The sequence below is a fragment of the Planococcus citri genome, chromosome 3 (assembly GCF_950023065.1).
Source record: "Planococcus citri chromosome 3, ihPlaCitr1.1, whole genome shotgun sequence".
Taxonomy (NCBI): domain Eukaryota; kingdom Metazoa; phylum Arthropoda; class Insecta; order Hemiptera; family Pseudococcidae; genus Planococcus; species Planococcus citri.
In genome coordinates this window covers 44,851,572-44,877,764 of record NC_088679.1, presented here as the reverse complement: position 1 = coordinate 44,877,764, position 26,193 = coordinate 44,851,572, and the positions used below count along the sequence as shown (strand labels likewise).

Genomic DNA, 26,193 nt, shown 5'->3' with positions numbered 1-26,193 from the left:
TGAATCAAGCAGCCAATCAGAGCCCGTTACGTTCCAAACTAAAATTAAAATCAAAACAAATGACAATTAAGGAACAAGCAATCAGCTGTACGTTGTCTTTCAGTGAGTGCAGTAGAGTTTGATGTAATATTCTTGTTATATTTTTTTTGTTTTTGTTTGCTAATAGACTTTTTTTTGTTGAAACCCTTTTCGAATTATAAAGGTACGTTGAATTTTATTATACTCGCTTATTTTCTAGCAAAATTAGTTGGATAGATTTGGAGAAATACGTATTTCTGTTTGTTTATGTATATCAGCTGACTGAAATTGTTCCCTTTCTTTGTTGTGTTGTGTTTCCATTTGAATAAATCGTTTAAAAAATATGTAATTTTTACGATCTCCTGCAAGGTATTGAATATGGAGGAAATTCTTTTCATTGTTTCAAATTCCAGAACACTTTTTTTTTACTAGGTTTTCAAGAGAGAGGGCTGGGTACCATTATTAGAGTATATACAATACCTATAACCGAACTGCGCATTTCTCTTTAGCCTAAAAAGTATTTCAAAACTCTTCTCTTTGTTTGAGCTAATTTTCATTTCAATCATCTGTAGCTGAATTTTACGTTTTTCATGGTACAATAAATACTTTGAGGCAGTGGAATTGATGTACTCGAGTAAAAGTCTAATATTTTTAAATATTTTTTATTGATATTGATTTTAATATTTAATGTTATTTTCACCTTTGGTTCATTACTCTAATTATTACAATTTACCTATAATTTCCTACCTAATTCAAAAATTTCAATTTCGACCATATCAGCCAAACTGAACTTCAGGAACTGGTAACTTATAAATTACAAAACTTCGCGAAATAATTTCTTTCTTGTAAATTCCTGTTCAAAGGTAACAAAAAAACTGGTTATGGATGAAATGACTGATAAAGTTATGCCTTATGGCAAAGTTAATGACCAACCGACAACCGTTTATCGCAATTGTTTTATCTTATCTCAGTCTACAAATTGTCTGCGCTATCAATGCTAAATAAATCGCGAAGTGGTGAATAAACTACAAATTTATTTTTAGGTAATCCCGAATTTATTTAAATGAAATGTTTATCCCAATCTATACTGTACATATAGGTTGGCTGCTTTTCCTTAACCTGTCTTTTCAAAAACTGTAGATACAAACAATTTATGTTGATTTTGTTGATGAAATTTCAGCTCATTTCGTTGGAAATTTTTTTTCATCAGGTACCTACTTGTAGAGATGAGAACCTGTTTAAAAATATTCGTTTATTCGAGTTACGAAAGTTATTCGAATAGTAGTTGTTTACCTTGATGTAAATAATAACTACGTGATAAAGGTGATGTGTCTATCAGTCTAATGGTCTGCTTTTGATGTTGGTTATTCTGAGTGAATCTTTAGCTCACTACTGGCTAATTTTGATTTTGGGTATAACCTAAAAAAAAATTGCCGTATAAGTTGAATGTTTTGAGAGTAAATCCTGTGAGTGTTTCTGGTCTTATATATCTGAAAAAGCAATCGAAAATACTTTCAGATAAATATGTAAATATTACACGATTTTTTATCATGTCGATATGATACATTACATTATATAGGTACCTATAACAAGGCTCAAAATGTTGAGCACGTGTCAAGGTCGTGGTGAAAAATTACTCGATGCATCTAACGAGAAAAAAAAATTGAAAAATTACATGTACCTAAACGCGCGTGAGTGCAGGTCTAAACGTATCGTTGGTAACAAACGTATTTATACGTAACGTACCTATCACAACTATGGTACTATAAACACAACACGAATCATTTCAGTTGCGAATTGCTCAAATGAAAATTAATTTTTTTGTAATTATGAGGGATGTTTACCCTTTTTTTCTCTTTCATTTAATTTAGAAAATTCGCTGCCAAATTCGAAAAATCCCCTCGAAAAGATTGCCAAATTTAAAATTTTACGATATTGCCAAACGTTGAAGTAGGTAGGTATACTCGTATGTTTTTAACGTGTCATCGTGTAAACAAGTTTTAACGCGATTGACGCGCTATGAATTTTTCTGATCAAGACATATTCATCTGAGGCATCTCTGATATATATTTGTATAGTTGTTTAGTTGAATTTTGAAAACCCGTGTAGGCCTCTACGGTTCTAAATTTAAATTACTGCATCATACGTTCATTTCTCAGTGTACCTACGATTGTGATCTTTAGTGTGCGTGTAATTACGCCATTTGTTCGACTTGTAACATGTAAGTAATGCATACATACATATACACGCACGTGTACGTTGTAACAAAAATTACTGCATTAGTGGTCATTGTTTGCGGAAGCGTATGATTAATTATTCGGATGAGTGGAATTATCAATGCGTCGTGAAATATCTAAAAGAATTATAAACTAATAATCGTGAATGGTATTGAAAAGACGTCTCTGTTTTTAGAACATTTGAACAAAAAAATTGATAACATGTGTTATTTATTGATATAAAAACAGATAGTGAATGCATGGGCTATTTATGACGGTTGAATTCTATAGATTTATGGTCAGAGATTTCATTTCAATGAGCTACATTCACGTTGTGTTGTTACTCCATCAAATTGACATTGTTTTTCCCTTTCGTTTCGTGTTTCATTTTACAAATTAATTCCAAAAAGTTTCCTGATTGATATCTCTATCGAGACCTATAGGTACGTATTCTCTAATCCAATCGAAGATTAGCCAATCGATTCATGAATGAAATTAAATGAAATATAGCATAACAAACTCTCTTATTGATTGATAATATTTATATTATACACACGTAATGTTCGTAATTATGGATAAGAATCATCTTTTAGGTCCAATTTTCTATAATTAAAAGACGGAATCTGAGGAGCAATGGTTAGTGATTACCTTTGAATGTAGATTTGAAAACTATGATGGTTCCCTCGTCTCTGCAGTGAAATTATTGAATATATAAGCAATATTCTGGGAAATATGTTTCAAAAAGTAGTTCCCATCTAATGACCGAATAGTCAGAATTCGTATTTTGACTTGCATCGTTGATCCAGATGACATGACGTGTTGTGTGGAATATAATGTGCCTACTTCCGAAATTGAAGGGAACAAATTGTCAATACGTACTACGTAGGTATCCTATATGCATACATACTTATTACTCACCATCCCAATAATTTAGGAAAGTACCTACTTTCAGAATTCAGTTGGCTGCTTGTCAGCGGGAAATAAGGCGGGGGTGGTTTGCGAATATATTTTGAACAACCACACATCGATGGAAACGAATTTAATAGCTTGAAACCTGATTGAATAATGTTTGTTTTAAAAAGTTCAACAAATTTCAAAAAAACTAAAAGTCGAGTTTTTTCAATTCAAGTTCAGCATTGAAAATCAGACTCAAATTCGGGGCTATGATATAAAATTCTGAAAAAATTGCATAGGAGTAATTTTTTATACTTACTTACTATTTCGAAATATTATACTTATCTTCAAAGTAGACATTTTCAATTTAAGCAGGCATCTCACCCCCCCCCCCTGTAATTTGTGTGAGAAAAAAAACTGTCGAAGTCATACGATGCTTCGAATAATACGTTTCCGAATATGCTGAATACGAATACGATCTTGTTTTTTTTAATTAAACCTTTTCCAAGCTTCCCAACATCCTCTCTGTTGAGATCACAACTTGAAAATATTGATAAAATTGTGTGATACGTATGTACTTCTGGAATTTTTCAAAGGTACTTCTTTTTAATTGCTTCTTTCCTTCCTGCCTCCTGCCTCTCAAGTTCCTGGGAAAAGGCACAAATGTCATCCCACATCTATCATTTTGGCAAAAATCAGTCCACCCCTTTTAAAGTGAATTTTCTATGAAATTTCGTAATTTGATTGACATTATAATAATTTATTTAATATTGTGATTGAAAAAAATCCGTGTATTTGACATCAGTAAAATACCTACTTATCTACATACGAACGAAAAGAGTAGACTAAATATAGGTGTGTTTATGTGATGTGTTTCAAGTTGGCCAACAGGTAATTTTAAAAATTCTATAAAAAAAAAAAAAAAACTTAAATCTGTTCCCATGCCATAAAACTTTTCAAAGCAATTGTGTTTGGTAAAGAGAAAAATGTACCACGAAGTATGATAATTTACAGGTGCCTCTACCAACTCACCTAACCATATGTATTAATTTTCTCAAAGTTTCAAACTTCATAACGTATTTGCATGTTTTCTTATTGCGTTGTGGTTAAAATGACGAAGCGATAATGGCAGACAGGGCGACGACGATGGCATAATGCTTTTCATGTTCAACGTAAATATATGATTATGAAATCGTAAGTTCACTTTTTGAATAAAGAAAAATAGGATTCGTGTAGAGAAACATGCAGTAAAATTTTTCAAAAATTTTTTTTATGATTAATGGCTGATTTTTTCGATTGTCAGATGAGTATTTTTATTGGATAACTCACGAAAGTGTTTGGTGCAAGAAACTTATAGAATAACTTGGCTATGCCTTACCTACTTATTATAATAAACGTACTTTGGGTAATAATTTCAATACCTGCGAAGAATGTACAGTAGGTGTAGGTATATTTTATTTGAAATTTTATGTCAATACCATTGGTATATTGACCTTTAAAAATTGAGAAAAAAATTTTAATAAATAAATTATCGGCTAGGTACTTTACTTATATTACTTAACCGGTTTCATTTTATGTAACTATATTTTAACGCAATATTTTTCCGTAAACTTTCAAAACGTTCGTCAAAATAAACCAGTTTCGCGTAATTTTTTTCATTTATCGTAGAAATAAGTAAGATTTTTATGTCATGTAAATGGGCGTAATGGAAATAGGAAATTGTAACCTAAAATATGTAGGTCTAATTTATTTGTATGGTATTCGATTCGTACAGCGAATAGCAGTTCCTGTCTGTATGGTATATACATTTCAATATACCTCCCTTAAAACACCAGTAAGTACATACTTATTTCGTGCAGATGGTACTGCCTACGATTCAAATTTTTCTACAATTAGGGAAAATTTTATGACCTACAAAATTTTCGAAATAAGGAAACAAAGAAAATTGGTATATTTCAAAAGTATAGGTCGGTAGTATTACTTTTGATACTGCCATGGCCAGATAAAAACACTCTTTATATTCGTCTTCGGTTCAACAATTCTTGAAGCAGATTAAAAAGATTATTGGAACGATTTAATTTTACACGTTTAATTACCTAACAATATTCGATAAAAAATGGAATGAAAATTCTCATGCAAGTATAGTTATAGGTATCACTTCGTTAGGTATAGGTATATAGGCAGTAATCTTAATGTGTACGTACAAGTAGATGATAAATTTTTTAATTGGAAAATTTATTATCAAGCCAAATCAATCGTGTGAGCAATTTTTCAAATCAAAAAGTTCTTTACCTACCCTATGCTGAAAAAGTGTACGTATAATAGGTACGTTGTACGTAAGTCAAGTACCTACTACGTACAGTTTTTTTTCTTCTTCAACTGTGGACTTCGGTTTTCAAGTTTGTATATTATGTAAATGGAATACGATATAATTACCGAGCCCCCTATCGTATTTACCTAATTATTAAGATGCCAAATTTTCTCCACTTGTACCCTCTAGTTATGAAATCGTAACGAAGCATTGAACGCAAACGGTGAAAAAAATAAATATAAACAAATATCGGGTAAAAAAATTGTTATTTGCTTTTACTTTTATTGTCGGATGATTTTCGGATTTTTGGCATTGACCGCGCGGAATTTTTGTTAGCGTAATTGTTCATGTGCCAAGAATCAACTACGAAGGTCAAAAGTAGGTGAATGGGTTGATTTTTTGCAAAAAAAAAAAAAAAGAAATTACTCGGGCTTCTCTATTTTTAAAATTCTTAAAAATGTTCGAGTGACGTTGTACTTTTTGAGGAAATTTCCTTTCCGTTATTATTTGAGCTTAGAAAAGCTGTCTCGTGAGTGATTTTACAAATATTTCGAGTCTTCGAGTTTATAATTTGGCTTGATTTGAATCTAGATGATTCCAAATTTTATAAATGAACAAAATTGAAATTACGTATAGAACAGAGAATTTCCATCCTTTGAAGACCAAGTACGAGTATGATGGCAAATTTTTTCAGAAAGCTTTGATTTTTTGAGATAATCTGATGTATTTTGATAAAAGTTGGAAAGTTTATGATAATTTGAATTTTTATTTTTTCGCCATGAAAACTTGTTTTCTTTTTTTGAAAAACCAACGGTACCCTCTACAACTCCCCCTTCTTTAAAAAAAAAAATCAAACAGACAATCAATTTTTCGCCAATTTTAATTTTTTTTTCGTTGATTTTACGAGCGTTTTCGCCCAAAGCTCTCTTCTTCGCAATGAATTGAAAATTAAAAACGTGATCGATCGATCACGAATAATCTATCGATCATTCGAGTGAAAGGTTGATTAATTTTCACCAATTAGATGGATAATTGACGAATTTCAAGGTGCTAATTCGCGTTCAAAGCCCTCTCCCCATCCCCTTCGCCGCCATCGCGGATCACACAGCCTTCAATTTTCAAATCCTATACAGCTAAGCAACTGATGGCACTTCATAACTTTCATAAGTTTAGCGCACTCGTACACGTCGTACGCTAATAAGACTACGTAGACGTGCCTAAATCTATACCTAAATGTTTCCAGCTTCGGGCGTAATATTGCAACACTTCATAAGATGTTCAAATTTCTGCTCGTGCTCGAATATGTGATAATCTTTTGAAATGATATGAGAGACCCGAAAAAGAATATTACTTTTGATATAACTTTCATAATATTTAGACCCGAGTGAAAGAATAATTAAACAATGATACAATATCGATATAGGTATACTCGTACCTAAACCTATATGTATAGATATAATATTCGGTTTGAATAATAATAATTTGAATTCGCATCGATGATTGTAAGCTGTGTAGGTATAGGTAAGTTGAGCACTAGATACTAGGTAGGCCTATACGTAGATCAGATACGTGTTCTTATGTGTTGTACATATGAAATAATAAAGTACGAGAGATGGTTTATGCAGCACAATAAGACCAGTATTTGCAAGTCCCAATTCGTATTGTGCCTATATTGTATGTGGGTACTGTATTGAGTACCTATAATCATGTGGTTATGACGACTTTGCTTCCTACATAAATGAAATAGGCCCATATTGAAATTGCATGCACGATTGTTCGGATATGAGCTAGAGTAGGTAATAGGTAATAGGTATCTACGGGTATGCTATGGGTAACTTTGATTAAGAAAATTGACTCTCTTTTACAGATTAATGTACTTCAACAAGGTGTTATTTATACTTTTAGGTCATCTAACGTAGTACAACAAAAAATAAATGTATGTACAAGCAAGTCCATTTATTGACTTTTTTTGTTTTGTTTATTTTAACGCACCTCGATAAATAAATTACAGGCTTGAAGTTACACGATCTGGTTCGTGTATTTCTCTCCCTCTATGATATCCGCCGTCAAACGGATATTACGCGCTGGTGATATCGACGTTGCCAATGCGAACGACCAATTGGACATCTAGCTAGGTTTATACTCGTAGTATATTTTACAAAAGGGTCCTTAGTTGTTGTTGCTGTTGCTGTTGTCGGATTTGGTAGCGATTTTGTTTTGATTTTGGATACAATGCTGCAGCGGGGAAAATCACCTAAGACTATGAAATTTGGCCATTAAATTATTTGAATTGGAAAATATAGAAACATCCAAGGTAGAAAATGCTTGATATAGTGATTCGAATTTAGGCAAATCTGTATAAGTTATCGGAAGGCTCAACTCGAAAGTGTCTGAGCCTCGAGGTCTTAGCCTGTCCTTATTATTAGGCGATGATCGAAATTCTTAGATGATTTGAGATCTCTGAATCAAAATATTATGAGTGTCAGTATGTTGGAAAATTTTCACTAGTCCTGTACTCGTGCTTACCTGATGATATGAAACTCAACGTTTATCTATTATGAGTTGAGAAAATCATTCTTGTTTCCTCCTGAAATCGTCGAAGAAACTATTCCGAATTACATCCGAGAGACTTATAATATTATCGATTATATATTAAATAACTTTTAGCACAAAAATAGCAATATCGGTGTAAAATTTTCAAACGACTCGTAATTATTACGCAGGAATATCGAAGGTTAACCTCCCTTCTGCCCCCTCTATCCATTCACTTACCAAAAAAGGCGACGCTTTGAAAAAAAATTATTAGAAAAAAAAAGTTGAACGGATATAATATTTAGGCAGGTAATATTTTAAAACTACAAGGTCATGGGATAAATTTTCACTTTTTTTTTTTAAGAGGAGAGATTCTAAAAATATCGATACCTAATGGACATATTATATCTACCTACGTAGGTACCTACCTATATGATCCATGAAATTTTTACAAACTTCGTAGTATGTGGTTCTTGCACACATTTGTGATTAACTATGGTAGTTTTGTAAAAGTAATCTTTTTTTTGATGTGGTGGAAGTAGAGGGGGTGTGCTGAAAAATGAAATACATACGTATTAGAAAAGTAAAAAAAATCACTTTTTTGTTGAGATTTTTTTTCTGCAAGTACTGAGGGATACTTTTGTACGAGCCATCATCCTGTAAGGGGCGGAGAGAGATATTCATCGACCAAAAATGCAGAACAATGAGTATTAGAGCGGGTAAATAGCGGTTTTAAAAAGGAAAAAATTGGCACATCAATTTTTTCTTCGGGAATGTGTTCGGATGAACCCTCTGAACCACCAAAAAAAAGCCGACTCTCCTATCCCTGGAGGAAAATTTTTTAGGGGGCTGAAACCGGTTCCGATTCACGTTTTTTGCGTTTTACTCCGTAAATATTAGGTTTTTGAGAAAAACTACCATGACGAAAAATGTTCCCCTTTAAATTCTCGACCATTTGATGCTACGCTCGATACCCATTGCTCAAGGGGGGTGTCCAAAAAAAGGGGTGGAAAGAGTAGGTGTTTCAAAAAAGGTCAGTCCAATAAATTAATCAAAATTACCACTTAAAATCATTCGTTTTGGCTCAAATTTTTTTTACAAAGTCTACTTACCCAACTACTAATCAAACTATCATTGGTTTGTCTTCAACCCTCCTCGGGGGTTCGTGAGGGTTGCTTGATTTTTCAAGTAACACACTACTGAATCATATATTTGAAAAACAAATCTGGACGTGCGATATATCGAATAGTATGTTTTCGAGGTCGCTGAATACGAATATGAACTCATTTTTTGCATACAACCCCTCAAAGCCCCTCTGTGCCCCAAAATGGGGGTCAAAATTTTGAAAAATCGTAAAAAGTCGAGTGATATATCGAATGGTACGTTTTCGAGGTCGCCGAGTGCGAATATGAACTTATTTTTTGGGTCCCACCCCCCCAATGTCCCTCTGTGCCCCAAAATGAGGGTTAAAATTTTGAAAAATCGTGAAAAGTCGAGTGATATATCGAATTGCATGTTTTAAAAGTCGCTGAGCACAAATATGGCCTTATTTTTTGGGCCCAACCCCGCACAGCTCCCAACTGCCCCAAAAAAGGCCAAAATTTTGAAAAAATGTGAAAAGTCGAGTGACATATTGAATGGTATGTTTTCGAAATCGCTGAGTACGAATATGAACTTATTTTTTGCCTACAGCCCCTCAAAGCCCCTCTGTGCCTCAAAATGAGGGTCAAAATTTTGAAAAATCGTGAATAGTCGAGTCATATATCGATTTGTATGTTTTCGAGACACTGAACTGGAATAACTCTATGCACTTTTTTCCTGCTCCACTTACGATCCCTCAAAATCCCCTTACGCCCCCTAAATAGAATAAAATTTTGAAAAGTCACCAAAACGCCCCCTAAATAGGATAAAATTTCGAAAAGTCACCAAAAAACATGTAATACGTCGAATAGTATGTTCTCAAGATCGTTGAATACGACTACAGACTCATTTTTATTATTTCACTCATTTTACTATTCAAACGTCCTACTAACGCCACAAAATTATCCTCAATGTCTTTAGTAGGTAAGATGTCAATCTTCTTGTCTATCTCAGCTCAGTGTTTTCATTTCGATTGTTTTCCTGTAAAGTTTTCGATTTTATTTTTTACAGTAGACTCCCAATTATCCGACTTTCAGGTTATCCGGTACGAATTTACCCGACTTACTTTTCGCATTATCCGACCAACCAAGGTCGGATAATCCAAAAAACATCTAATTTTTGATTTTGGAGTGTAAATAATAATGCAGGATTCAGCATTTTGTATTCTAACAGTGTTATTTTCCTTGAAATCGATCCAACTTATCTCAAAAAATTATAATTTGAGTCAGTATTTCATTGACTTTTATGTACAAAAGTACGTTATTTTTGTTTATTAGTTATTTTTTCGATTCTTTTATCCTGTTTTGAGCCAAAACTTGATTTTCTGAATGAAAGCTTGTCGTCTCAAGCGTATGCACTTCATTTTTACGCTTAAAACATGATTTTTGGATTATCCGACCTTTTTGATATCCCACCCACCTTACACCCCCGATTAGGTCGGATAATCGGGAGTCTACTGTATTGGCTACCAATCGAAAACAAAATGAAAGCATTTTTTTTTTGTTGGAATGAAAACATCGAAAATTAGTAGTTCGTAGTTCGTGTTTTTTAAAAAAAACATACCATTCGATATATACGTATCAGTCGACTTTTCACGAGTTATCAATATTTTAACCCTCATTTTGAGGCACAGAGGGGCTTTGAGGGGCTGTAGGCAAAAAATAAGTTCATATTCGTACTCAGCGATTTCGAAAATATACCATTCAATATGTCACTCGACTTTTCACATTTTTTCAAAATTTTGGCCTTTTTTGGGGCAGTTGGGAGCTGTGCGGGGTTGGGCCCAAAAAATAAGGCCATATTTTTGTGCTCAGCTACTTTTAAAACATGCAATTCGATATATCACTCGACTTTTTACGATTTTTCAAAATTTTAACCCTCATTTTGGGGCACAGAGGGACATTGGGGGGGTGGGACCCAAAAAATAAGTTCATATTCGCACTCGGCGACCTCGAAAACGTACCATTCGATATATCACTCGACTTTTTACGATTTTTCAAAATTTTGACCCCCATTTTGGGGCACAGAGGGGCTTTGAGGGGTTGTATGCAAAAAATGAGTTCATATTCGTATTCAGCGACCTCGAAAACATACTATTCGATATATCGCACGTCCAGATTTGTTTTTCAAATATATGATTCAGTAGTGTGTTACTTGAAAAATCAAGCAACCCTCACGAACCCCCGAGGAGGGTTGAAGACAAACCAATGATAGTTTGATTAGTAGTTGGGTAAGTAGACTTTGTAAAAAAAATTTGAGCCAAAACGAATGATTTTAAGTGGTAATTTTGATTAATTTATTGGACTGACCTTTTTTGAAACACCTACTCTTTCCACCCCTTTTTTTGGACACCCCCCTTGAGCAATGGGTATCGAGCGTAGCATCAAATGGTCGAGAATTTAAAGGGGAACATTTTTCGTCATTGTAGTTTTTCTCAAAAACCTAATATTTACGGAGTAAAACGCAAAAAACGTGAATCGGAACCGGTTTCAGCCCCCTAAAAAATTTTCCTCCAGGGATAGGAGAGTCGGCTTTTTTTTGGTGGTTCAGAGGGTTCATTCGAACACATTCCCGAAGAAAAAATTGATGTGCCAATTTTTTCCTTTTTGCCACTGCTTTTTTACGTTATTTTCCCGCTCTATATGTTTATAATGTAACTTTAAACTGAATGGTCGATGAAAAAAGTTTAGCTTATTTTCTCATTTTGGTATTGCGCTCACTTTAAAATTTACTTTTCTGGTCCATGTAGCATATCAAATTCCAGAATCAATCGTCCCATACACAATTTTTAAAGTGCCTATTCACTTGGAGAAAAATTGAGACGTTTTTGAAATTTCCTCAATTTTGGAACTTTCTTTGCCTAATTTTTGATCTCTAATTCAAAATTTTAGAATTTTTGGAATTATTTACAACCTACGTCGATTAGAAATAAAAAAAATATTCTGTGACTTTTAGAATCTCTTTCTGACGTAAGTTGGTAGTTTTAAGATGAAATCACCAAAAACTTGAGATTTGTATGTTGGAGCAGAAGAAAGGCAAAATCAAATTTTCCTAAAGAAATTCGCAAGTTCGCGTTCTTTGACTTTTCAACTTCAACCTTGGTCAGGTTTCGCTAAAAAAAAAAAGTCGACTAAAAAGTTGTTCAAGATTATTGAACTTGACTCCAAATTTTGGAAAATTTCCTATGAAAAATTCGTTTTTTTAATTCTACCTTTGGTACGTACTCGTATTATTCCGGATGTTTGAATGGGAAATAAGATCACTGAACACGTGACTCCCCCCCCCCAGAACATTTTTTGTTTGTCTCAGGAAGTGCTTCTAGAATTTGGGTTGTAAGTCAATTGTATGATTCGTACCAATCTTGACTCAAAAGTATCAAAATTAGCTCAACAAATGGGGAAAATAAACGTTCATCTGTATTTTTTCACCATTCATAAAAGATGGAAAAATTTCATTTTTGTATCCCATCGAGGAAATTTTTTTCATTGCTACTTATTTGTGCATTATTTTATTTTCATTTTCAAAAAAAAAAAAAAACACTAAAGCAGTGTTATATGATGAAAAAAATGACGGGTTGAATTACTTGTAGCTTTAAGATACCTACTACATTACATTCGTATTGTTACGTTACGTTACAATTACCTACGAACCATACAACAGATATCGAGACGAGAACTACGAGAAGTATTCGTAATGTATTACCGGTTACAAAATCAAGGTCAGGGGTCGAAGGGTATTTAAAAACACGAAACATGATTTCAAAAAAACTTTTAGAAATGATACAACAGTAAAAGTACATGTATGTTTAGATTAGAAAAAAATGATAAAACCAAGTACCAACTCCATTTAAAATGTTTTTGCTTTTTCCTTTTACTACTGGTTGATAACAGTTTGCCTGCCTATCAATAAATGAATTATTACATATAATACAACTTTATTAAAAAAAAAAAAATGGAGTAAACACTCTTGTAATGAAATACAACAGGAAATACGCTTTCAACAGGATCAACACTCGTTATCAAAACGGAATTTATATGTTTCTACCTACCTACGTGTTTAGCAGGGGGGGGGGGGGAGAGCGGCGGCGGCGACGACGAAGGGATGAAAGTTAAAAGGTGTACTTGCGAGATTTTCATTGAAAAACACATTACGACATTGGTTGTCCTTTCGAAAGCTTCGCGTTTAATATTATAAAGAGAAATGGTGTAAGGGGATGAATCGTGTGATTCACGAGTAGGTAACGCGTTATTTTGCATCGCCACACAACAGGGGCTGTATTGATCCCTGTACCTAGCACTTGGTGAGTGGGTTAACCGACGGAGGTGGCATAAAAGGCGAAACAGTGGCGGTTCCAAGTTACACATCGACATCGAACGCGTGTATGATTTAGAAGGGGAGGTTTTACGAAAGCCTGCCTGCTTGCTTATTCAACATCCTTGAAATGAAAATCGATATTTTGGGGTTTTGCCGTAACTTGGGATAGGAGGGTGATCGTTATAGCTCAGTTGAACTTGAAAATAAAATACAACTTACTTATGCTAGAATGTCAAACGAATAACTTTTATTTGCAAAAAAAAATATATGTTGGTAGATAAGGTAGTACCTCTACCTCTACCCATGTTGGTATGAAAAGGTTTATTTCAAAAAACGATAAAAATTTCCCAGATGTAAACTCACTGGTCTGTTTGTGGATCTGTGGTCTGTGTTGCCTAGATGATCGGAGTTATTAACGAGCAAAAGACCCATATTTTGTTTCATCTTTTGCGTCGTACCTACTCGTAGAAATTCATCGAGCACATCTGCCTGCCAGGCCTCACAGCTCTGGGCTCTGGGCTCTGGCAAACTAGCGAGATGCATAGGCTGCTGTTTGGTTACAGCTACAGCAGCACCAGCAGTGCTGCAAATTCACCATCATCTATTTATTCTTTACGAAAATATATACTCAACATGCGTATACGCACCGCTATACCATCTCATGCCACCCTTCTAACCTACTTTTGAAAATTCGACCATTAGAACCTCCCTCCTTTACTTCATCGATCACCTAAATCGATATCTACTCGATGAAAAATATAACACGTCGTCGTGATGGCATCTTTCTTTCTCAGTGAAAACAAAATGTAAATATTCGAACGCGTAAAAAAAAAAGAAAGAAAAAAAACTACGTATATAAAATGGCACTGGGTCAAAGGTGAACGTACACAACTAAGATTCGCAGTTGCTCGAATGGTTGCATAAACACTGTTGCCACTAGCACTTTTTTCCAAACGACAGTTGTCGAATGATGGCGATGGCGACGAACGCTGATGCCGCAACGCAATATAAACGAATATAAAATGTAAACACACAATAATCTTTCGTCTTTTCTTTTTCTTTCGCATTCATCCCGAACATGTACAAATTAAAAAGTAATATGGCGTCGCGCAATTTACTGTCCGGCTAATTATGAAACGCGTGAAAGAGAACACCGTTATCACGTGTGATGCGCATGTACATCGTAGCGTAATGTAATGTTTTTTCTACGTGTTACGACAAGAAGAATCCAATGCAATTGTAGGATAAAATGGAATAAAGTTATGGTTTAAACGAGAAAGCAGCAAAATGCAGGCATTGATGAATACATATGTGTGTATTGTTTCTCTGTCTGTTTGAAGATGGTTTTTGTCTATAGTTGTAGGAGTAATGGTAGAATATCGAGACTTTTTCGTGATAAGGGTAGATAATGCATAGGGCCACAGGCTTATTCTCTTCTATGGCGAATGCTGGTTAGGAAATGAAATGAAAGAACTTGTACAGGGTGCCCAGAAATATCGAGCACCCCAAAGAAAGTTTTTCATTAAAAATATAGGTTGGCAACGTGAAATAGATGGCAGATGATTGGTGGGATGTTATCTCTCCAGTCCAACAACCCAACAACTAATCATGTGCTATCATTTCACTGTGACCAACTGACCAACCAAAGTATTTTAGTAGAAAACTTTTTTAGGGGTGCTCAATATTTCTGGGCACCCTGTACCTATATTTAGCAAATCGTGTTGCAAAAAAAAGTCGGTTTGATGATGATCAGAAATTACTTCTAAAAATGAGTTCAAAATGGCAAGCTAAAGTAGGTACCTGCGAAATTAGCGAAAAATGTGGTGTGCCTGCCTAGTTGAATTTTTTAAGATTCTATGGTATTTATTTGGAAAATTTTGACCCAAGAAATAAAGTACACTTTCTCTTACTCGGGTCGAAAATGAGTCTCAATCTCAAAACCCATTGGCTGTCAGAATATGATATGACTGAAATCGAACTTCATCAGGTTTTTGTAGCTTTTCACGTCCTCAATCGAACATTTCGAGGTTTTATGATTCATTTTTCAAAAAATTTAGACACCAAAAATATATTTTTTCACTCTCGTGGTCTGTGTCGAAACTATTTTCTATACAATGGCACCATCACGAGTGAATGTACATATGTAAGTATGTAGGTAGTTAAAATGTGATCACTGATCAGAAATTACGTTTTCCAGAGAAATAGGTGACTGACTTATTGATTTTTCTCATCCACAGTATTGGTATTGGTAGGTCTAGGTATGTTATGTACCTACCTAAGTTTTAGATTATTTTAGAAAATTTAAACCATTGAAAAATTTGCATAAAAACAATAATTATATGCTCCAGAAACTTCTAAGAGCAATGTTTCTTAATGTTTTTTTTTTGTTAATGAAAAAAAGTGATGAAATTGAAAAGGACTGTGAGAGGACAGAGAATTTGGAAAAAAGAGACGACTGAATACAACAAAAAAAAATTCAAAAACCCTAAAAAGATCGAAAAAGTTTTGAAAAAAATCAAAAAATTGAAACAAAAAACTAAAAAAGTTGCAAAAACTAAAGAAAAATCAAAAAACCGAGAAATTAAAATAAAGTTTAGAAATGAAGTTGAGAAATGGAAACGAAAACAAACTAGTCAGAAAACTCGAAGAATTAAAAAAAATTAGAAAACTGAAAATTAAATTGTAATAGAACCAAAATAGTGCAGGAAAATTTGAAAAATTCAAAACAAAAAGTTGCAAAAAACAGAAAAATTGAAAAATTACTTGAAAAAAAAGTTTTAGAAAATATAAATCAAGTTGTAATTTAAATTTTAAAGAAATAAAAAAAACAAAAAAGTGAAAAAATTAAACAATGAAGTTGAAAACCCCGAAAAACTGAAAACGAACGACATAAAGGTGTAAGATCAGAATTTTTTTTAAAAAACCGGACATTTTATTTTAAAAGGTAAACAAAATTAAAACACTCAAAAAAATTATGGAATTGAAAAAAAAATGAAAAATCACAATATAGGTAAATGTTGAAATAACGAAGAATTTGAAAATAAAAAACATTGTTACGGAAATAAAAAAGTTAAAAAAATCTGAAAAACTAAAAGTTAGAAATTTTTGAACATTTTTGACAAAGAAAACTAATAAACTACGATAATTTTTGCTGCGATGCAATGTCCGAAAAATTATACTTATATTTTCCAAATTTATAATTGAAAAAAAGTGAGGAAAAAAACCAAAAAGGTGGCTCGTAGTTATAAATAGGTTAATAACTTAAGAATCTTATCAACAGATCATTGCTTTTAATGAAAATATTTCAGTCGATGAACTTTCACGTCATTCTTGAAAATAAAAAATCAAAATGAAGAAATGTCTCCACTTGTTGCGTATTTTAACCATGATGGTTCAAACTTGAGCAGTGAGTAAGCTACCGTGTAGACCTACCTACTCTCGATATAGGTAGGTCTAGGTAGCCTTATTCTTAGCGACAATATTTACCAAACTGACCAACTTGTGCTGCACAAATTTCGACCAGAAAAAATTACTATTCGTGAATATTTGACACGAGCAACCTTAACTATAATAAACATTCTCTTCGTCATGTCAGGCCTCATCGTGAACGTCCATTTGGCTCGAGTAATTCTGCTTCTGCATCATATTGTTCGTGTGTTTCTAGTCTACATTCGCACGAGCGAGAGCGTTCGTAATTACGAACCGTGGTCCGTACTCGTTCGCGAATCGTGATCAAGCATTGAGATGTATTTTTGAAAAGACCTTGATAGGATATTTGTAGCGCCCTTGAATACGACATTAGCCTCAGATTGTGTTCAATTTACTACCGTTTTGATGCCGTTGCCCGTTTAACGGTTTTATTTTGTTATGGTCTTTAGACTGGACGTACCGAGGAGGGTTTCGTGTATTTCGGTTATCGATCTTGAATTTTGAGCCATTACGGAAAAAGAAATCATAAAAAATTGCGCACTTTGCCTAAACTTTAATTCGACCAAGTTTTAAAAATGATCTAAAAATTTGATGTCCTCACCTCTGTAGATGAGATGAAAGGGTACAGAACCAACTGCTAATAGCTTGTATTTGCCTAAAATTATTGGTAATTCGATCATTTGCGATTCATTTTCTATTGAAATAGATCTTATTGTAGTTACACAGGTGTGATAATACGAACTACGTACTCGTATCTACATATGAAAGCTACCTGCAGAGTGCAGGTTACAAAACGTAATGATTCGGTTTATTTAGTAGATACCTATTGTTATTCTTCTGTATGCACTCGATGTAAGAAAAATAGGCAGACAAATAGGTATATAGAAAATCAGCTATTCGTAAACAAACACCGGTAGATCCCTAATTGCTAAATCGCAATAAAAATAAAACCACTGTTAAATTTTAAACCGACTGCAGTGTACCTGTACCTACGGTTTTAGATGTTCTATTCACCGCTCTATCGCTCACCTACACTTGCTATTGTGAAATATAATTTACATAAAATAGTAACGCGATTCGCAGATAATATTTCGTTTATTTTATATCAATCTTCCGAGCGTAATACCGTCCATTATGGTACGCAGCTTATTGCTCATTGCGCACATAGGTAGGTATGTAGGTATAGGTACTTTGTTAATATTGGTGAAAATCGCAATAGGTAGAAATTTTCTCCAAGTGAACCCAGCATCAGCATAGTCGAAAGTCGAACTCCATGAATTATAATGGTATTCGATAAGAAGTTTTATAAAAAGAAACGTATAGGTACTACCTACTTACTTGCTATAAATGAATACGTAATTATAGTGCGTCGAACCGAAAAGGTCAACAAAATTTGTGTTTCGTTTATTATTCTAGAATAAATAAAATCTGAACGGATTTTTTCATCTTGTATAATATACAGTGTTTACGTAGGTCTACAATGTGCTACGTAGTATCTGCGTCGCGATTCGTTTGTCGCGATTCGCGATATTAATGCCAAATTGTAGCGTTTTTGTTTGTAGTTGTACATTATTACAAATAATTGTGCCCAACATGAAATACACTTATAGACTTATGCATTACTAAATGTATATTTTTATTCGCTCGTATATGATTGTTTATTTACCAAGTGTTTGTTTATTTGTATTTTTTTGCAGAATCAAAACAATAAAACAGCTCACTTTCAAAAGCATTCGTTGGCCTGTAAATTAAACGATCCGATCAATCATGTTATCAAATATTACCAACTATTTATTCGGCGGATACCAAAACACCGATGAAGCTGAAAAAGATGTCCATTTTCAAGAAGTCGAAGAAGATGACTGGACGGTGGTCGATACGTTAGGTATGTCGAAAAGTGATTCCTATCTGATGATTTATCATATAAAAATGACCTAAGCAATAATTTATATGCATGGTACGAACTAACTTTTATTGCCAATATTTTTAAAAGTCTATGGTGGGTGGGGGGGATGGGTGATCTTCAGTGATCAGTGTTAAAAGTGAACCAATTCATTGAAAAAATTTTACAAATTCCATTGAGCCATTTTCGCCTTTCCTCTTTCGCCAAAAATGTCCTTCGATGTTTCGCTGTAAAATTGAACATTAAAGAAATTTTCTTGTTGCCACGATAAATTTTGCAGTATTTCTCAGAAACTTTATTCAAAAAATTGATAAAAAATTGAAGTACGTACGCGATTTTCTTCTCATCGTATTGTTTGAATGATTAGGTTAGTTAAATAATATAAGATCTTATGTTTAATTGAAGTTTAACCAAAATATGGTCAAGTAATCAAAATCTTGAAAATTCTCGAATCGTTAAAACTATTGAATAAAGTTGTTCAAAACGTTTTAAAAATTACTGAATGATTATGAAATAAAGTTGAAACGTGATGAAACTGGAAAATTGTAAATATTGAAAAATTTGCTTGAAAAATTAATTGCAGGAACTTTTCGCAAAATTGTTCAAATATTTGCTTTTTGGACTCAATTTACAAACTACATATTTATTGAAACAATTATCACGATGTTTTGACATATTTTTAGAATATTTCTTCTTGATTATTTTTAAAAACAATAGTGTACCAATTTTTATGGTATATTTCAACCCTTTTGCTAATATTTTGATGATTTGATTTGTCGTAATTTTGTTTTCAATTAGAAGGACTTGGGGTAAAAACTAGTCAGCTGTATTTTTCATTTTTCGTGGGAAATCGAAAAGTCCCTTCATGCCAGATTTCATCCAAATTTATCGAAAACTTGAAACGTCAAACGTCAATTCTAGATTTCCCACAAAAAATGAAAAATACAGCTGACTCAGTTTAACCCCAATCCCTTCAATTTCAAAAAACTTTATGATATGACGATTCAAGAAACTCGTCAAAAATTGAATAATTTCAAGCTGCTGGGTACCAAGTTTTTTTTACAGAAATTTAAAAGTCATTTCCTTAATGAGGGTTTATTTTGCTGTTCAATTCGCCTCCAGAATTTGGACGATTTTTAAAAACTGTCAAGTTGGTACCTATTATATTTTTATCGTCTAGTCCAATTCTTCCCTTTTCGTCGGCAAACGTTTAAAAAACTGTTCACACGATAAGCACATGCGAATAAATACGTGGATGCTCTTCTATTGAAACTTTGTAATTTCATTTACCTAGTAGGTACCTGAGTAGTATGTTAATCAAAACAAATACGTAAAAAAAATCTTTGTTTTGTATTTTGAGCACGCATTCTCACCATGCTTCGTAGATTATCTGATAATTATAGGTTTTCTTGGCACCTGTCCTGATATCTTTCGCACATATCATCGACATTCGGTTATTTTAATTTATTATTATCTTATCGGCTCGCGAAACGCTTCGTTAATCGCATAAATAAATTTAAAATATTCAAATAGCGAGAGAATCAGCCTGACAACGGGGACATTGATCAAATAAAAATCAAATAGAAATTTCGCAAAAATGTATTAAAAACGCGATACCTAATTTAGCTAACTTTCTAATGCGTAGGTAATAAACATGACAACGATGAAGATTTAATAGTGAGCAACGAAACGTACATAGCGTTATCGCCGTCGTATTTGAAATCAGAAAACAGTCAAAATTCCCGTCCTCCTGTACCTGAAAAAAGCACCTCAAGAAGAAGAAGCATCAGCTGTAAAAGACTAGTGAATCGTCGTTGTTCAACTCCTTTACGAGAGCTAAGTCCAGCGTGCGTCAATTCCAAAGCATTAGTACCTTATGTGCCTAGAAAGGTATTGAACGTGATAAATTATACCTATCTACCTTACCTTCCTATTTATACATAATAGCTTTAGCCTAAGCAGGATGAATATTGTACCCTTTGCTTTGTACGGGCATTACGAGCGAGAGGGTTGAATTATTATGAAGGTGTGATGAAAATTGTGTATAAGGAAAGAAAGGAATTCCTTTTTTTATAAAAGAATAAATGAATCTATAGAAGTTAGATATAGTAGGTAAGGTAATCCGAAGCGACGATGTAAAATCATTACTACCAGTACAGAAAAGTGTGCCTACTCGTACATATTATGAGAGAGTGGGTGCGTAACAAATACGTAAAAACGAGCAGGAGGCCTTCTAACGTGAACTTGGTTTTGATACATAAACTGGTTTAAATACACCGCTAACGGATTTCGAATTGTATAGATACGTAGTAAGGTTCAAGAAGAAAGAGCGCGAGAGAGAGAGAAGTCTTACTTGGATGTAAGGTAAAGGTAAAAGAAAAGAAAAGAGCGAGATGGAAGATGATATACACGATGGCCTTAATGTTCTTCCGTCGCTTTATTAAATTTGTAAATGATAATGTTAAATTTTAACATTGCAGGAAAGCAGATCGTCGTCCAAGTCTTCCCTGTACGGTATGGAGGAATCGTGGTACATTACACCACCTCCGTGTTTCGTATCCGGACCGTACGAGACGAAACCATCGTCGCTAGAAAACCTGCTGATTGAACAACCTGGTGTCAACTTTTTAAACAGCAATTTCGCAGACGAACAGCAGATCGACGCGAGAATCGAATGTCAAAATTCAGATAAACATAAACTGCCACCCAAACATCTTTCTAAACAAATTAAGCAAAAAGAAAACATCGGCATCAAAACTATTACCAAAGAGAAAGAAACGCCTCAGCAGGAAGAAAAAAGACGCCAAATACTTGAAATTCACGAGCAGAAGAAGTTCATTAATGCGTGTCAGACTCAAATCAATACCGCACAAAAAGTAAGCGAATTAGTGCGAATCAGAATACCTACTCAATATAATCTATCCTATGCGAAAAATCGATCGTACTATTGAAGATGTTTCTTAAGAATATTTTACAGAATTTATTTTAGAGTATTTTTTTCAAAAAGTCAAAACATTATTAAGACTGTAGAAAATGCTTCTAAAGTTACTGCAATTCGGTGAAAAATACTTCGTTTTTGGTCGATTACTTTCATTAGGTATCTACTCTAAACTTTTACTAAAAAAAAAAATTCTCAAATAACCCCGTCAACGCATGCTTTGGGCTTCAAAAAATAAAAAAATAAAATATGGAAAAAATTTCAAATGAAGTAGGGTATAGATACTTGTTTCAAAAAAACAAAAACAAAAACTGATCTGATTTTATTACATTACTCTCGCGTTATCTACTTTTATCTAAGTAATTAAAAATGGAAGTTGTCCAGATTAATACTAATCTAACTTCATCCGGTATTTTTTTTTTGTTTTTTTTTTGTAACAATGATTAAATGAACTAAAAACTAAGATAACTAATGAGGAAAATATGTAGGTACTTAACTACCTACCTCAGTAAAAAAATTATTTGTGTAAAAAGGATCAGCAATTTTAACAGCTTATCGAGAATTTTGCTTGTATAATCTCCATCTACTTGATGGAATAAATCATTCATCATCAATACTTTCAATTTTTCTGAAATATACCTAGTAAATTTTTAGAATTTTATACCAACTTAGGTTTCGATTACTTTTTTCCTAAATAAATAGTTCTTTGAGATATTGGTGACAGAAGATGAAAATCGAACTTTTGGACTTGAAACAAACATATCTCAAAAACTAAGTTTTGTGCAGAAAAATAATTATAAGCCGATTCCACTGATGAAAAATCTCACGTCTTACAATTTTGCTTGTTTCTATGTATTAAATTAATTTTTTCAGTAAGATTTGTTGTTCGCCCAAAAAAAATCGTTTTTCTCTGATTAAACGCTCACTTTTTTTTCCAAAACTATCAGTTTTTTGGGTAAAGAACGAAAGAGCAAAAGAGCTCAATAGTTTGCGAGATATTTGATGACAGACCGTAAAAGTTGAACTTCAAAATTTGAAGCAAAAATGTGTAGAAAAGTAAGCTTTATAGGAAAATGTGTTACCTAATGAGCTCCATTGATTGAAAACCTCGCTTCTTACAATAATTTTGTTTTCTTCCTGGAACCCTAGGTTTGTTCGTTCAAAATATATTTCTTTTAATCGGGGGCTCCAGCTATGACGTCGGGGCAATATGTTCTTAAGAAATTAAGCTGCTTATTTTATTATTTTTTTGCTTAGAAAGTCTTTTAAGGTTATTCAACTTTATTCATGTTCATATGTACTTATATCCTTCATTATTCTTTTGTTTCACAGGTTGAACAAAAAACACCCGGACAATTTTCCAAACGTAATCAAATGGAACGTTTAAACAAAGTTCAATACGAATTGAGTTCACGCAAAAAACGTCAACGTCGCGCCGACCTTAACAAAAAACATTCCGGTGTTAATAATAATCGCAAATGTTGTTATTAGAAAAGTCACTGCCATTTTGAGATCTCAAAAACGTTCGTTTAAAAATTAATTACACCAACGATGTATTACTGTACCTATGTCTTACTAATAATACGATATATGTATAATGATAATGCGTACCAATAATTAATTTATTCTAATTCAATTAAAATTGCACTCGTAAGGAATTTTCATATACTACCTATTCTCTAAAATACTTGCGCTCTGCATTATGTTGTAAATACATTTTATTATTAACAAATCTACGCAAAGAGTGTAAAACGCTATAATTTTTGTTTCAATTTCAATGTTATTAAGATTGAAAATTTTTCATTTTGAGAAAGTGTTGTTTGTTTAATTTGTTTTATTATTTTATACTTGTTGGCAATATTTTACTTATTTTATTTTTTTGAAGTATGATGATTGTTTTTTCCCCTTTATGTTTAACACCTTTGTGACTGGCATTTTATTCAAAAAGAACTGTTTTATTTATTTATCCTTTCATCTATTTTTTTCTTTTTTTCGTTTAACTTAAGAGATGAAAATATAGTTTTGTATTTTATTATACCTATTACCTACATCTGTTTAGATAGGAAGCTATACTATTTTTTTTGTCTGTTTTTATTTCATCTTTCTACATAATTAGAAACTTTTCTACGATTTATGACACTAATTAAGAACCAAAATATTTATGTTGTATGTTACCATCTGTTGACTAATGCTAATCAAATTTTTCCTATGTGTCACTATATGCATATAAAATGCTGCGTATACTAGAGTTCAACATGTACGCGATTAATTTGTTGTAAATATAGTATAAAACGCATTGCCATTATTTTATTGTTTTGGCTTTACAATATGTAGATATTATGAATCGATATTAGACTGTAAGATCATTTTTGATTTATAAATCATAGCACGAGTTATGCTGATAATTTGGTTCTATAGCTTTAAAATTAAATATAGTTTTATCAACGTTTACATTTGTATTCGTTTACAAATGAAAATGATACATATATTTTCATAAGTATCTCTGACTATTTTTAAAAAGAACTGTTCAATACCTATAGTATGTGTTTGTATATCAAAATCACACTTATTTAATTTACTTATATTGTTTGTATAGCTGTGATCGTGTTTCTTCTTTTTTTTTTTTCCTCCCCAATGTGATGTTACAAAAAGGAATTGTAGCATTAAAAAACCCAAATCATTGTTGACAATTTATGTACTATTATTTTATACGTATGAATTATGTGAATAGTGCAATATTATTGGAAACTTCATAGTCATTAGATTTACTATTTGAAAACCTTTTGAAATCGAATGCGATCGGGTTAAAAAAAAAACGGATTACTTTGACGTTTATATAACTTTTATGACACCTGTAGTGTTTCACTTTTATTAGCGCATTTTGTTGTGCAGTCATTTTTTTGTTGTATTGAAAGTTTAAAATTTCTTATGATGTTTTTTTCTTTTTTATATATATGAATATTTGCTTCGCAAGACTAAGGCATTTTCTGGATTGAAATTATTAATACAATAGTTCATGGAAAAAACTTTACTGGCGACAGAACTGACTCATTTTTTTGCATAAATTAAATAATATATTTTGTAACAAATAAGTCTATATTGTAGTTTAGATATAAAGTAACACTTGACAGTTGCTATACTTGCATGTAGTAGGTATTAGTAACTGTGCAAACAGTTCCAAAAAAACAAAAACAAACAAAATGTCAATGTTCTATTTTAATTTCTACGAAAAATATAGAAAATGCTAATTGAATTTCAAACGATTTTTATTTCGAGGATGCTGTTCAAGATACACATTTGATCACGAAATTAGCAACGGTATGAAATTTTAAGCAGGCGACTAAAAAAATAGAATATCATCTGTCTTCGTTATGGTATGTATTAGAAAATGTCATTCGAGAGTCGAGACATTAAACTGAGGCTTGAATATTCAAAATGTAGGTAGATGTCTACATTTATTCAAAATTATAAAAAAAAAAAAAAAAACTATCATAATTTAATCAAATCAAATCATATTCCAATCGATGAATTGAGTATAAGGATAAGGAAAAATGTCTGAGTTTAGGACTATTGTGGACAGAGTGTTATTAGTGGAGCTACTGTAGCTACAGCTAGGTATCGGTGCCTATAGTCTCAAAATCCTCCAAAGTCCAAATTCAAAATATTATTATCAATTTGTTACTAAGTAGGTAAGTGTAAGTACCAACAAAGGTCACCTCTCTCTGGAGCCCAAACCTAAAGTAGAGTTTTTCTGAAATCTGCACTGATTTGTTTGATTAAAATTATTTTGGTGTTGACCAGTAGCGCATAGACTCATAGACTGCAATTACTGCATAGTGCATAGTCTTCGCTTGCATGGTATATTTGCGATTGAGAATTATTAAACATCAATTGTGATATTGCGAATATTATAATCATTCCTATGCACGATTTATAAATTTCCATTCACACTCTCAAATAGAAGGTAATGAAATTACTGACAAAACTGCTAAACAGGCTTTCAAAAATCTACCTATAGCAAACATACCAGTTCCCCTTTCTGACTTAAAATTACATGCAAAAAAGATCATGTTTGATGAGTTCCACTCCTACTGGTCCCAAATTCCTAACACAAATAAATTGAAAAGTATCAAAAACTCTGCATCATTCTGGAAAACATCCGAACAACCCAACCGTCGTTCAGAAGTAATACTAACTCGCCTTCGAACTGGACACTCTTTACTCACCCATCAATACTTATTCCTAAAACAACCTCCTCCTATGTGTTCTACTTGCAATGTTCCTCTAAATGTTCCCCACATACTCATACACTGTCCCATTTTCCAACATGCTCGCTCCCTCTTTCTAAATTCCAATCAAATAAATACTATCCTATCAGATGATCCAGTCGCAATAAATAATGTACTGAACTTTATAAATATCACAAGATTAAGACAAAAACTATAATTTAATAATTACTAGGGGGCTTCGCCCCCTAGGTCGCTCCGCGACCTCGACC

The 26,193-nt window shown here is 32.9% G+C and overlaps 1 protein-coding gene across 2 annotated transcripts; it reads left to right on the top strand.

Moving 5' to 3' along the window:
* Nucleotides 1–64: 64 nt before the first annotated feature.
* TP53INP (Tumor protein p53 inducible nuclear protein) lies at nt 65–24,948 on the top strand. Of its 2 annotated transcripts, none has more exons than XM_065354191.1 (5): nt 65–202; nt 18,552–18,739; nt 20,403–20,647; nt 21,238–21,633; nt 23,028–24,948. In XM_065354191.1, exons 2-5 carry the CDS (start codon nt 18,622–18,624, stop codon nt 23,184–23,186), a joined length of 918 nt encoding a protein of 305 aa, XP_065210263.1. In that variant the 5' UTR covers nt 65–202; nt 18,552–18,621; the 3' UTR covers nt 23,187–24,948. The 2 variants fall into 2 exon arrangements, with proteins under 2 accessions (XP_065210263.1, XP_065210264.1); XM_065354192.1 differs by lacking the exon at nt 65–202 and adding an exon at nt 2,077–2,239.
* The last annotated feature ends 1,245 nt before the right edge of the window (nt 24,949–26,193 follow it).